Genomic DNA, 14,429 nt, shown 5'->3' on the forward strand with positions numbered 1-14,429 from the left:
AGAATGTAGCTTACCTATAGCCAGATGAGAGTTGTGCCTCCGGCGGTAGCTAAGGATACTTTTATTCAGGTACAACACAATTTTCAACAGCGCATTTGATAAAAATAACCTAGCAAATTACTTTGGTTGTCACCAAACTAATAAAGCCTAATATTGCGCAAGCCATTTTACAAAACATTTGAATGTTGAAGGTGACCCGCAGATGTGCCAGATCAGGAATAGGCCTACCACTCGTTGGTCAGCGCTCGAAGCTGAGCACAGTTTGACTAGGCTATTGATATTGCCTGGGGTTGTTCGGTATGCAAAATGACTTGTAGATCAATGACTGTCAACATACTTACATGCTTAGTTCGACACTGAAGGAGAGGACGCAGGGGTATTTTCCGGAAGGTAGAAAGAAAGTAATTTGAGCAAAACATTTTAGTAAACCGGCGATTCGTAACATTCAAATTGATTTTCTGACCGACGCATGCTACATTTGGATCGTTTGGGGTCCCGCGGACCGATGTGCTCATATCTTAAACATTTGAACTGGGGACCGATGCATATTAATGAATCGTTACATCCCTAATTGATAATTTTCAATGTAGTTGGGGAGGAACTCGACCAAGATGGACGTTCAGTTTCCTACAGCAGCCAGGTGACATCACTGTGAGACACTAAAGATCTGCTAGGTCAGTAACTACAGCATTTGGAAGGAGTCATATGGTGTGTGAAAATAACCCTTTCACTGCAATATCTTGGCACCAGTCAACTAAAGAAGACAGAAATACTGTGGATGTCATCCTCTTTCAGACAGCTCATACTCACTGGGAGCCAGCAGGTCGTTCAGTGAGAAGTCAGCTCATACTCACTGGGAGCCAGCAGGTCGTTCAGTGAGAAGTCAGCTCATACTCACTGGGAGCCAGCAGGTCGTTCAGTGAGAAGTCAGTTCATACTCACTGGGAGCCAGCAGGTCGTTCAGTGAGAAGTCAGTTCATACTCACTGGGAGCCAGCAGGTCGTTCAGTGAGAAGTCAGTTCATACTCACTGGGAGCCAGCAGGTCGTTCAGTGAGAAGTCAGTTCATACTCACTGGGAGCCAGCAGGTCGTTCAGTGAGAAGTCAGCTCATACTCACTGGGAGCCAGCAGGTCGTTCAATGAGAAGTCAGTTCATACTCACTGGGAGCCAGCAGGTCGTTCAGTGAGAAGTCAGTTCATACTCACTGGGAGCCAGCAGGTCGTTCAGTGAGAAGTCAGTTCATACTCACTGGGAGCCAGCAGGTCGTTCAGTGAGAAGTCAGTTCATACTCACTGGGAGCCAGCAGGTCGTTCAATGAGAAGTCAGTTCATACTCACTGGGAGCCAGCAGGTCGTTCAGTGAGAAGTCAGTTCATACTCACTGGGAGCCAGCAGGTCGTTCAGTGAGAAGTCAGTTCATACTCACTGGGAGCCAGCAAGTCGTTCAGTGAGAAGTCAGCTCATACTCACTGGGAGCCAGCAGGTCGTTCAGTGAGAAGTCAGTTCATACTCACTGGGAGCCAGCAGGTCTTTCAGTGAGAAGTCAGTTCATACTCACTGGGAGCCAGCAAGTCGTTCAGTGAGAAGTCAGTTCATACTCACTGGGAGCCAGCAAGTCGTTCAGTGAGAAGTCAGTTCATACTCACTGGGAGCCAGCAAGTCGTTCAGTGAGAAGTCAGTTCATACTCACTGGGAGCCAGCAGGTCGTTCAGTGAGAAGTCAGTTCATACTCACTGGGAGCCAGCAGGTCGTTCAGTGAGAAGTCAGTTCATACTCACTGGGAGCCAGCAGGTCGTTCAGTGAGAAGTCATACACGTAGCACATCCGCAGGAACTGACGCCTGGAACAGAAGAGACATCAAAGATGAAACAGTATAACCGACTCCACACTGTTAAAACAATATAATTGATTCACACTGTGACAACAATATAGTTATTTAAAACAAAAAACAATCAAAACAATCAAGCATCCCAGAAATGTGCTAAAAATAGCCCACATTAAGATGACATTCATATTCAATCTCTGAAACTCAGTTGGATAATACCTTTGCTGATACAGTGGTAGCAATACACAGTGGTGACCTAAATATTGCCAGACTTTCATCAAGCTGCCTTCTCAAGAGAAAGCTTCAAACTGTAACCAGTGCCGGCAACCTGGTTCAGGTTATCAGTCAACCTACCAGGGTAGTTACAAACAGTACAGGAATTAAATCATCAACATGTATTGATCACATCTTTACTAATGCTGCAGAAATCTGCTCTAAAGCAGTGTCCAAATCCATTGGCTGTAGTGATCACAATATAGTAGCCATATCTAGGAAAACCAGAGATCCAAAGGCTGGGCCTAATATAGTGTATAAGAGGTCATACAATACGTTTTGTAGTGATTCTTATGTTGTTGATGTAAATAATATTTCCTGGTCTGTGGTGTGTAATGAGGAGCAACCAGACGCTGCACTTGACACATTTATGAAATTGCTTATTCCAGTTACTAATAATCATAAGTCTGGCTGCACAATAAGTCTGGCTGCACAACCGATTGGCAAACGTACTGAAAATTTAGAAATCATGTGACTAAACTGAATTAAAAGAAGAAGAAACTAAACTATGAAACAAAGCTAAATGACATAAAGAATGATAGTAAAAAACTTTGGAGCACCTTAAATCAAATGTTTGGCAAAAAGGCAAACTCAGCTCCATCATTAATTGAATCAGATGGCTCTCATTCATCACAAAACCCACTGACATTGCCAACTACTTTAACCCTCTAGAAGCCCGGGGGGGGTTCTGAGCTAACATATGGAATTGTTTTAAGATAGTCATACCAAGGATGACAACAACAATTCACATCCTCAGGTAGACAACTCATCCTCAGGTAGACATAATCAACAACAACTCACATCCTCAGGTAGACATAATCAACAACAACTCACATCCTCAGGTAGACATAATCAACAACAACTCACATCCTCAGGTAGACATAATCAACAACAACTCACATCCTCAGGTAGACATAATCAACAACAACTCACATCCTCAGGTAGACAACAATTCACATCCTCAGGTAGACAACTCACATCCTCAGGTAGATAACAATTCACATCCTCAGGTAGACATTTCAACAACAACAACTCCCATCAGGTAGACAACTCACATCCTCAGGTAGACATAATCAACAACCACTCACATCCTCAGGTAGACATAATCAACAACCACTCACATCCTCAGGTAGACAACAATTCACATCCTCAGGTAGACAACAATTCACATCCTCAGGTAGACAACAATTCACATCCTCCGGTAGACATTTCAACAACAACAACTCCCATCAGGTAGACAACTCACATCCTCAGGTAGACATAATCAACAACCACTCACATCCTCAGGTAGATAACAATTCACATCTTCAGGTAGACAACTCACATCCTCAGGTAGACATATCACCATCAACAACAACTCACATCCTCAGGTAGAAAACACCATCAACAACAACTCACATCCTCAGGTAGAAAACACCATCAACATCAACTCACATCCTCAGGTAGAAAACACCATCAACATCAACTCACATCCTCAGGTAGAAAACACCAACATCAACTCACATCCTCAGGTAGAAAACACCATCAACATCAACTCACATCCTCAGGTAGACATCATCAACAACAACTCACATCCTCAGGTAGAAAACACCATCAACATCAACTCACATCCTCAGGTAGAAAACACCATCAACATCAACTCACATCCTCAGGTAGACATCATCAACAACAACTCACATCCTCAGGTAGAAAACACCATCAAGAACAACTCACATCCTCAGGTAGCCAACATCAACTCACATCTTCAGGTAGACATCATTAACAACAACTCACATCCTCAGGTAGAAAACACCAACATCAACTCACATCCTCAGGTAGCCAACATCAACTCACATCCTCAGGTAGAAAACACCATCAACATCAACTCACATCCTCAGGTAGACATCATCAACAACAACTCACATCCTCAGGTAGAAAACACCATCAAGAACAACTCACATCCTCAGGTAGAAAACACCATCAAGAACAACTCACATCCTCAGGTAGCCAACATCAACTCACATCCTCAGGTAGAAAACACCATCAAGAACAACAACAACTCACATTACCAACATCAACTCACATCCTCAGGTAGACAACATCAACAACTACTCACATCCTCAGGTAGACAACATCAACAACTACTCACATCCTCAGGTAGACAACATCAACAACTACTCACATCCTCAGGTAGACAACATCAACAACTACTCACATCCTCAGGTAGACAACATCAACAACTACTCACATCCTCAGGTAGACAACATCAACAACTACTCACATCCTCAGGTAGATAACATCAACAACTACTCACATCCTCAGGTAGATAACATCAACAACTACTCACATCCTCAGGTAGATAACATCAACAACTACTCACATCCTCAGGTAGACAACATCAACAACTACTCACATCCTCAGGTAGACAACATCAACAACTACTCACATCCTCAGGTAGACAACATCAACAACTACTCACATCCTCAGGTAGACAACATCAACTCACATCCTCAGGTAGATAACATCAACAACTACTCACATCCTCAGGTAGATAACATCAACAACTACTCACATCCTCAGGTAGACAACATCAACAACTACTCACATCCTCAGGTAGACAACATCAACTCACATCCTCAGGTAGATAACATCAACAACTACTCACATCCTCAGGTAGATAACATCAACAACTACTCACATCCTCAGGTAGACAACATCAACAACTACTCACATCCTCAGGTAGACAACATCAACTCACATCCTCAGGTAGACATCATCAACAACTACTCACATCCTCAGGTAGACAACATCAACAACTACTCACATCCTCAGGTAGACACTCATGACAGCAGTGGGCCACTCATGGAGCTGGGGGTGCTGGATGTTCTCAGAGAATGGGACCTGTAGGGGAACACATCACATGACATCAGATAGCAATAACAGGGTAGGATTCATCAGATACATATATACAGTACATACGGTGCCTTCAGAAAGTATTCACAGGCCTCGACTTTTCTACATTTGTGATACAGCCTGAATTTGTGTCACTGGCCTACACACAAAACCCAAAAATGTTTTTAGAAATTGTTACAAATTAATTAAAAATGAAAAGCTGAAATATCTTGAGTGAATAGGTATTCAACCCCTAAATAAGTTCAGGAGTAAAACATGTGCTTAACAAGTCATATAAAGTTGAGTGGACTCACTCTGTGTGCAACAATAGTGTTTAAAATTATTTTTTGAATGACTACCTCATCTCTGTATCCCACACATACAATTATCTGTAAGGTCTCTTTAAAGGAGAGGAAGCAGCGCTGGGCGTTTTTTAGGGAGGATATTCCTCTAGAGGACGTGTTGTCAGTGCTAGCCTCTGCTTCAGAGGCATCATCGGATGGCGCCGACTCAGGAGATGACGGGGATAATTGGGGAGGAGACGGATATTCCGATGGAACAATCCGACCCTCTGACCCACACGTTCAAGCCCCCCTTTCCCTTGGAGAGTGAGAGGGCTTGCAGTTCCCTAGGCGATGACGACACGGGCTCTGAGAGATCAGTAGCCCTGTCCTTCGCTGCAGCCTCTCTGCGTTCGGATTTTCCCGGACTCATTGAGAGGGCTGCTCAACGTTTGGAAATAGCGCTGCCCCCTATTCCCTCCGCACCGGAAGTGGATATGATGGAGGGCGGCCCTTATTCCCGGCCAAGGAGAGTGGCAGAGCCATTGGCTCCAGCAATGCCCTCACTGGCAAAATACGTCGAGGGCTCATGGGAGGCACCTCTGGCGGCGCGTTCGCCGGCCAAGTCGTACCTCCCATTCACCATGATGAGTGGAAGGAAGATACCAGGGCCTCACTAAGGGAATCCCCAGGTTAGAGAGCGCCATGGCTGCGTATCTCGTACCGGGTTCGAGTCCCTGGCCCTCTTCTAAGAAAGCCACCTTGCCGACGCAGAAGGATCATCTCACAGCGCAGCTGGTAGAGAAGTCTTTTACGTTGGGAGCCCAAGCTGTAGCAGCAGCTAATAATATTGCCCTCCTAGCGGTCGCTCTGTCCCGTCTAACCACGGGTTGGACCGAGCTGGACCGGGAGGAGGTGGAGGAGGCGTCCAGAACTCAGGCTTCGGCTGTCTGCGCGGGGAGGTCCATGGCCACTTCGGTGGTCGCGGAACGACACTTCTGGTTGTCATTGACGACCATGAAGGAAGCAGACAGAACGTCGCTTTTGAACTTCCCAGATGTGCTCAATTGGATTCAGGTCTGGGGAACGGGCGGGCCAGTCCATAGCATCAATGCCTTCCTCTTGCAGGAACTGCTGACACACTCCAGCCACATGAGGTCTAGCATTGTCTTGCATTAGGAGGAACCCAGGGCCAACCGCACCAGCATATGGTCTCACAAGGGGTCTGAGGATCTCATCTCGGTACCTAATGGCAGTCAGGCTACCTCTGGCGAGCACATGGAGGGCTGTGCGGCCCCCCAAAGAAATGCCCCCTCACACCATGACTGACCCACCGCCAAACCGGTCATGCTGGAGGATGTTGCAGGCAGCAGAACGTTCTCCACGGCATCTCCAGACTCTGTCATGTCTGTCACAGTGTGCTCAGTGTGAACCTGCTTTCATCTGTGAAGAGCACAGGGCGCCAGTGGCGAATTTGCCAATCTTGGTGTTCTCTGGCAAATGCCAAACGTCCTGCACGGTGTTGGGCTGTAAGCACAACCCCCACCTGTGGACGTCGGGCCCTCATACCACCCTCATGGAGTCTGTTTCTGACCGTTTGAGCAGACACATGCACATTTGTGGCCTGCTGGAGGTCATTTTGCAGGGCTCTGGCAGTGCTCCTCCTGCTTCTCCTTGCACAAAGGCAGAGGTAGCAATCCTGCTGCTGGGTTGTTGCCCTCCTACGGCCTCCTCCACGTCTCCTGATGTACTGGCCTGTCTCCTGGTAGCGCCTCCATGCTCTGGACACTACGCTGACAGACACAGCAAACCTTCTTGCCACAGCTCACATTGATGTGCCATCCTGGATGAGCTGCACTACCTGAGCCACTTGTGTGGGTTGTAGACTCCGTCTCATGCTACCACTAGAGTGAAAGCACCGCCAGCATTCAAAAGTGACAAAAACATCAGCCAGGAAGCATAGGAACTGAGAAGTGGTCTGTGGTCACCACCTGCAAAACCAGTCCTTTATTGGGGGTGTCTTGCTAATTGCCTATAATTTCCACCTGTTGTCTATTCCATTTGCACAACAGCATGTGAAATGTATTGTCAATCAGTGTTGCTTCCTAAGTGGACAGTTACATTGTGTTGTCTAAGTGTTCCATTTACATTTTACATTTATGTCTTATCCAGAGCGACTTACAAATAGGTGCATTCACCCTATAGCCAGTGGGATAACCACTTTACACTGTTGTTGTTGTTGTTTTTTTGGGGGGGGGTAGAAGGATAACTTTATCCTATCCCAGGTATTCCTTAAATACCTGGGATAAATACTTGTTCCCTTTATTTTTTTGAGCAGTGTATATATACAGTGGGGGAAAAAAGTATTTAGTCAGCCACCAATTGTGCAAGTTCTCCCACTTAAAAAGATGAGAGAGGCCTGTAATTTTCATCATAGGTACACGTCAACTATGACAGACAAAATGGGGGAAAAAAATCCAGAAAATCACATTGTAGTATTTTTTATGAATTTATTTGCAAATTATGGTGGAAAATAAGTATTTGGTCAATAACAAAAGTTTCTCAATACTTTGTTATATACCCTTTGTTTGCAATGACACAGGTCAAACGTTTTCTGTAAGTCTTCACAAGGTTTTCACACACTGCAGTGATGTTTTGGGGCTGTCGCTGGGCAACACACACTTTCAACTCCCTCCAAAGATTTTCTATGGGGTTGAGATCTGGAGACTGGCTAGGCCACTCCAGGACCTTGAAATGCTTCTTACGAAGCCACCCCTTCGTTGCCCGGGCGGTGTGTTTGGGATCATTGTCATGCTGAAAGACCCAGCCACGTTTCATCTTCAATGCCCTTGCTGATGGAAGGAGGTTTTCACTCAAAATCTCACGATACATGGCCCCATTCATTCTTTCCTTTACACGGATCAGTCGTCCTGGTCCCTTTGCAGAAAAACAGCCCCAAAGCATGATGTTTCCACCCCCATGCTTCACAGTAGGTATGGTGTTCTTTGGATGCAACTCAGCATTCTTTGTCCTCCAAACACGACGAGTTGAGTTTTTACCAAAAAGTTCTCTTTCGGTTTCATCTGACCATATGACATTCTCCCAATCCTCTTCTGGATCATCCAAATGCACTCTAGCAAACTTCAGACGGGCCTGGACATGTACTGGCTTAAGCAGGGGGACACGTCTGGCACTGCGTAGTGCGTTACTGATGGTAGGCTTTGTTACTTTGGTCCCAGCTCTCTGCAGGTCATTCACTAGGTCCCCCCGTGTGGTTCTGGGATTTTTGCTCACCGTTCTTGTGATAATTTTGACCCCACGGGGTGAGATCTTGCGTGGAGCCCCAGATCGAGGGAGATTATCAGTGGTCTTGTATGTCTTCCATTTCCTAATAATTGCTCCCACAGTTGATTTCTTCAAACCAAGCTGCTTACCTATTGCAGATTCAATCTTCCCAGCCTGGTGCAGGTCTACAATTTTGTTTCTGGTGTCCTTTGACAGCTCTTTGGTCTTGGCCATAGTGGAGTTTGGAGTGTGACTGTTTGAGGTTGTGGACAGGTGTCTTTTATACTGATAACAAGTTCAAACAGGTGCCATTAATACAGGTAACGAGTGGAGGACAGAGGAGCCTCTTAAAGAAGAAGTTACAAGTCTGTGAGAGCCAGGAATCTTGCTTGTTTGTAGGTGACCAAATACTTATTTTCCACCATTATTTGCAAATAAATTCATTAAAAATCCTACAATGTAATTTTCCGGATTTTTTTCTCTCAATTTGTCTGTCATAGTTGACGTGTACCTATGATGAAAATTACAGGCCTCTCTCATCTTTTTAAGTGGGAGAACTTGCACAATTGGTGGCTGACTAAATACTTTTTTTTCCCACTGTATGTCGCAAGTAAAAGCCTTGGGTGTTGAGTTGATACAATTCCAAGTCTGGAAGTTTAAAACCACCCTCAGATTTAGGAAGATGGAAAAAATGTGTTTGCCCATATAAAGTCTATTATGACAGAGTATATTTTTGTAAAGAATGTCTTCGGTGGGGTAATTGGTAATACCTAGAATAAATATTAGAACTTTGGGAGCCATGCCATTCTGAAGAGGCTTATTCTGCCAGTAAGATTAATGGGAAGATTGTTCCATTTAATTAGATCTGCTTTGATATTGTTGAATAATGGGACAAAGTTATCTTTATATATTTGTTGTCACTTATTATGCATCCTAAGTATTTTATATTTTTTGTGGTCCACTTAAAAGATTGCTGTAGAGTTATTTTTCTTATTGCAAATTTCTTTTTTTCTTCCCACATTCATTTTAAATACTGAGATTTTAGAGTATTCTGAAACTATTTTTTACTAGGGGGGCATTGATAAAATCGCGGTTTTGACTGCACTGGGCCTTTAAGGTCAACGCCATCATGAACTTTAACCAGTACCAGGACATTTTAGCCAAAACCTAGTTGCCTCTGCCAGGAGGCTGGAACTTCCAGCAAGACAATAACCCCAAGCATATTCTCTGAGCAATTGTATTAGTATAAAATAATATAATTTCCCAATTTTTTGGAGCATACAATATAACTCAGTATTTGAATTATTTATTTTATAGTCATTTTTGCTCATCTTTATCAAGGATGTCAATAATTTCAGACCCCCACTGTACATATATAAAATGCATATATACTGAAATGAGCCTCAGTGTTGTCAGGAGATACTGGCCTGTTTCACGTTCTGGATATATATATTATATATATTGTATTGATTAAAAGTAATGTGTGTGTTTAAAGCTATAGAATCATATATATGTACAAGCATTTCGCTACACCCACAATAACATCTGCTAAATATGTGTATGTGACCAATTAAATGTGATTTGTAGTGTAAGTGTACATACCATGTAATGACACTCAGGCTTGAAGCGGTACAGGAGTTGCAGTATTCTCATGTACAGTCTCTGGACTGCATCTGGCTACAATGGGGACAACAACAACATTGTATTATACTACCAACACTGTCAGCTGCAAATAAATTATCACTTTTATATGTAGCTCCTGAGTGGCGCAGTGGTCTAAGGCACTGCTTTGCAGTGCTAACTGTGCCACTAGAGATCCTGGTTCGAATCCAGGCTCTGTCGCAGCCGGCCGCAACCGGGAGACTCATGGGCTTGGCCCAGCGTCGTCCAGGGTAGGGGAGGGAATGGCCGGCAGGGATGTAGCTCAGTTGATAGAGCATGGCGTTTGCAACGCCAGGGTTGTGGGTTTGATTCCCAACAGGGTTGTGGGTTTGATTCCCACGGGGGCCAGTATATATTTCAAAAAATATATATATATATGTATTCACTAACTGTAAGTCGCTCTGGATAAGAGCGTCTGCTAAATGACTAAAATGTATATGGGATAGGAGTCATTCATACAGTACAACCTCTGTATGTATGTTATTGGAGATCTCATGAGGTCATATTCATGCTCTTTTAAAAAGGTGTTTTACCTTTGGGCTCGGTGCAAGGTCGTTCTTAGTGAAATGTTTTGCCTCCTGCCCGGTAAGGACCTCAGTGCGGAAGAAAGTTACGATGGCGTCCACTTTATACACTGGGAAAGTGTTCTCCGTCATTGTTCCTATGAAATTACAAACAAAAAACCTGAATTAACAAGCAATTCGAATTCAGATCAATGTTTTTACTTGGGTAGTTGGCTACGGTACACTACCATTATTCATATCAGTTCATTTGAACTTGTTATCTGCTCTAACGTTAACTAGCTAACTATTCACTATTTAACGTTAGCTAACGTTAGCCCAGATAGCTAACTTGGCTAGCTCGCTTGCTTTGTCTGACACATAGTCGATATAAATGTTTAAAGCTAGATGTTTCAAACAGTAATTATTATTATAACGACTTTGCAAAGAGTAGTTTGATTACCTGATATTGTGTTATAGACTAGTTGTCTACGGTAGCTAACAATTTCACGTCTGGTATTTTGATTTTTGGCGCCTTCGAGGTCACTTCCGTGTTTTTCTTCTTCTTCTGTTGATTATTGGTGAGCGACAGTGCCACCGCATGGTTCTTCTTCAGTGGGGTTTATCGGCGGTTGGCATCCAACATTATGGTGCATTACCGCCACCTAACGTACTGGAATGTGGGCCAGAGACGGGGAGAAACTAAATCCTAGCTGCCAACCCCGTTTCTCTTAAAAAAGGTAACAAAATATTTGAGACTATATCTAATGACGTTCTGCTCAATATACTCTTTAAACTAATTTCCTCCCTCATACTAAATCTCATCCTCTCTCTTTCCCTCTGATACGGCCCACACTGTAGCAATACATGCTCCACAGTATCTATTTCCTGACATTTACATTTTAGTCATTTAGCAGACGCTCTTATCCAGAGCGACTTACAGGAGCAATTAGGGTTAAGTGCCTTGCTCAAGGGCACATCGACAGATTTTTCACCTAGTCGGCTCGGGGATTAGAACCAGCGACCTTTCAGTTACTGGCACAACGCTCTTAACCACTAAGCTACCTGCCGGCCCCTGACAATAATCACACTTTCCTGATGGATGCTTTATAATATAATAATATAATATAATGCTTTCCGATCACGTTTAATGTCTTATTCAACTGGCTGTGTCCCACCCTTAATCTTGTAAAAATAGCCTCCTCTCTTCTGTCCCTTCCTGCCGTCCTCCCCTCCCCAACTTTCCTCTGTACTTGAAATAAATGCCTTCCCTTATTATCTCTATTCCACTGCTCCTGCCATCTCTGCACCATCACTGTATATATCAGTCTTTTTGCCTCTGCCTTGCTCATTGACACTTCAACATCAACATCCCCACTACTAAGTGCTTGTTTAGCCTGTTCATCTACTGCCTCGTTCCCCTCCACCCCAACATGGGCTGGGACCCAAGTAAATCTTATCTGAAGACCCATCTGTTTAATCCTGCCATGGGTTTGTAGCACCTCATAAAGCAGGTATTGTCTGCTACGTGAGCTAAAGGACTGGAGGCTCATTAACACTGCACATGAATCAGAGCAAATAACTATTCTGTCTGGCTTAACTTCCTCCACCCACTGCAAGGCCATCAGCTCCGCCGTATATACAGCCAGATGATCTGTAATACGTTTCCTGACTTCCACCCCACATTCCTGCACTACAAATGCTGACCCAGTACGTCCTGTCCTTGGATCTTTTGAACCATCTGTGTAAATGGCCACAAAATCCTGATACACAGTTTCCAGACGTCTCTTAAAGAAATCAGCTGGATCAACCCCCTCCCTATCTTTCTGTAGTCTCTCCAACACTTCTAGATCAACTACTGGAGGCGGGAGTAGCCATGGTGGATTTACAGGAATAACTACCGTTGGACTAAACTCCCTTCCATCCAGTCCCATCTCCTTCGCCTGGGTATTATCCACCCACCCAAAGCTCGTGTTCTGTCTTCGCTCATGTTCCCAGCATGCCTGTAAAATCCCTTTCACAGGATGAGACACCCCATGTCCTTGTAGGTTGACCCAATAATTCATTGCCAGCTGCTGTCTCCTAATCTCCAACGGCATATCCCCCATCTCCACCTGTAATGCAGCCACTGGGGACGTCCGAAACGCCCCCACTACATATTCTGAGTCCTTGCCCCTGTATGACATCTAGCCTTTTGATAAAGGAATTTGTTAATGTGACTAAAAGTATTACACCCTGAAAATTATAGGAATGTGATAAAATCATAAAACTACAATAAGTTTAGTTAGAAGAAAAACGAGGGCTTTGGCTTATTTTCATATCTATGCTAGCAGGAAACAGGATGTGAAACTAGACACTGAAGAACATGTCCCCATCTTAGGTGTCTGTGTAGGATGCATGTTTGCTCAGCAACAGACTATTTGGGTCTTAAAAAAATAAGTGTGAAATAGACCCAGGAAAAGACGACTAGGTTAGGGTTAGGGTTAGGGTTAGGGTTAGGGGTTAGAGCTTCTTCAAGCTTATAGAGAAATGTGATAGTTGCCTAAATATGGGCTAGGAGCTTTTTCATTGGCCCATTTAGGGACGTAGTAAAGGTATAAAAAACGTTGTGTGTGATTTTCAGATGAATAAAGGCTGACCATTGGAGAGCTCTCAGTGAATAAAGGCTGACCATTGGAGAGCTCTCAGTGAATAAAGGCTGACCATTGGAGAGCTCTCAATGAATAAAGGCTGACCATTGGAGAGCTCTCAATGAATAAAGGCTGACCATTGGAGAGCTCTCAGTGAATAAAGGCTGACCATTGGAGAGCTCTCAATGAATAAAGGCTGACCATTGGAGAGCTCTCAATGAATAAAGGTTGACCATTGGAGAGCTCTCAGTGAATAAAGGCTGACCATTGGAGAGCTCTCAGTGAATAAAGGCTGACCATTGGAGAGCTCTCAGTGAATAAAGGCTGACCATTGGAGAGCTCTCAGTGAATAAAGGCTGACCATTGGAGAGCTCTCAGTGAATAAAGGCTGACCATTGGAGAGCTCTCAGTGAATAAAGGCTGACCATTGGAGAGCTCTCAGTGAATAAAGGCTGACCATTGGAGAGCTCTCAGTGAATAAAGGCTGACCATTGGAGAGCTCTCAGTGAATAAAGGCTGACCATTGGAGAGCTCTCAGTGAATAAAGGCTGACCATTGGAGAGCTCTCAGTGAATAAAGGCTGACCATTGGAGAGCTCTCAGTGAATAAAGGCTGACCATTGGAGAGCTCTCAGTGAATAAAGGCTGACCATTGGAGAGCTCTCAGTGAATAAAGGCTGACCATTGGAGAGCTCTCAGTGAATAAAGGCTGACCATTGGAGAGCTCTCAATGAATAAAGGCTGACCATTGGAGAGCTCTCAATGAATAAAGGCTGACCATTGGAGAGCTCTCAGTGAATAAAGGCTGACCATTGGAGAGCTCTCAATGAATAAAGGCTGACCATTGGAGAGCTCTCAGTGAATAAAGGCTGACCATTGGAGAGCTCTCAGTGAATAAAGGCTGACCATTGGAGAGCTCTCAATGAATAAAGGCTGACCATTGGAGAGCTCTCAATGAATAAAGGCTGACCATTGGAGAGCTCTCAGTGAATAAAGGCTGACCATTGGAGAGCTCTCAATGAATAAAGGCTGACCATTGGAGAGCTCTCAATGAATAAAGGCTGACCATTGCAGAATTGGGTCTTTGCTTATTTTATTTAAAC

At 44.1% G+C, this 14,429-nt stretch overlaps 1 protein-coding gene across 1 annotated transcript in view; it reads right to left on the reverse strand.

Moving 5' to 3' along the window:
* Positions 1–11,236, reverse strand: part of nuf2 (UF2 component of NDC80 kinetochore complex) — a 42,452-nt gene extending 31,216 nt beyond the window's left edge. Inside the window, exons 1-5 of the mRNA XM_084172781.1 lie at positions 11,161–11,236; positions 10,731–10,858; positions 10,138–10,212; positions 4,902–4,978; positions 1,779–1,840 (exon numbers count right to left, since the gene is read on the reverse strand). Coding sequence (XP_084028907.1) covers positions 1,779–1,840; positions 4,902–4,978; positions 10,138–10,212; positions 10,731–10,853 — 337 coding nt within the window. The 5' untranslated portion in view covers positions 10,854–10,858; positions 11,161–11,236. The remainder of the gene's footprint in view (positions 1–1,778; positions 1,841–4,901; positions 4,979–10,137; positions 10,213–10,730; positions 10,859–11,160) is intronic.
* Positions 11,237–14,429: the final 3,193 nt, after the last annotated feature.

The sequence above is a fragment of the Coregonus lavaretus genome, assembly GCF_964263955.1.
Source record: "Coregonus lavaretus genome assembly, chromosome: 12".
Lineage (NCBI taxonomy): Eukaryota > Metazoa > Chordata > Actinopteri > Salmoniformes > Salmonidae > Coregonus > Coregonus lavaretus.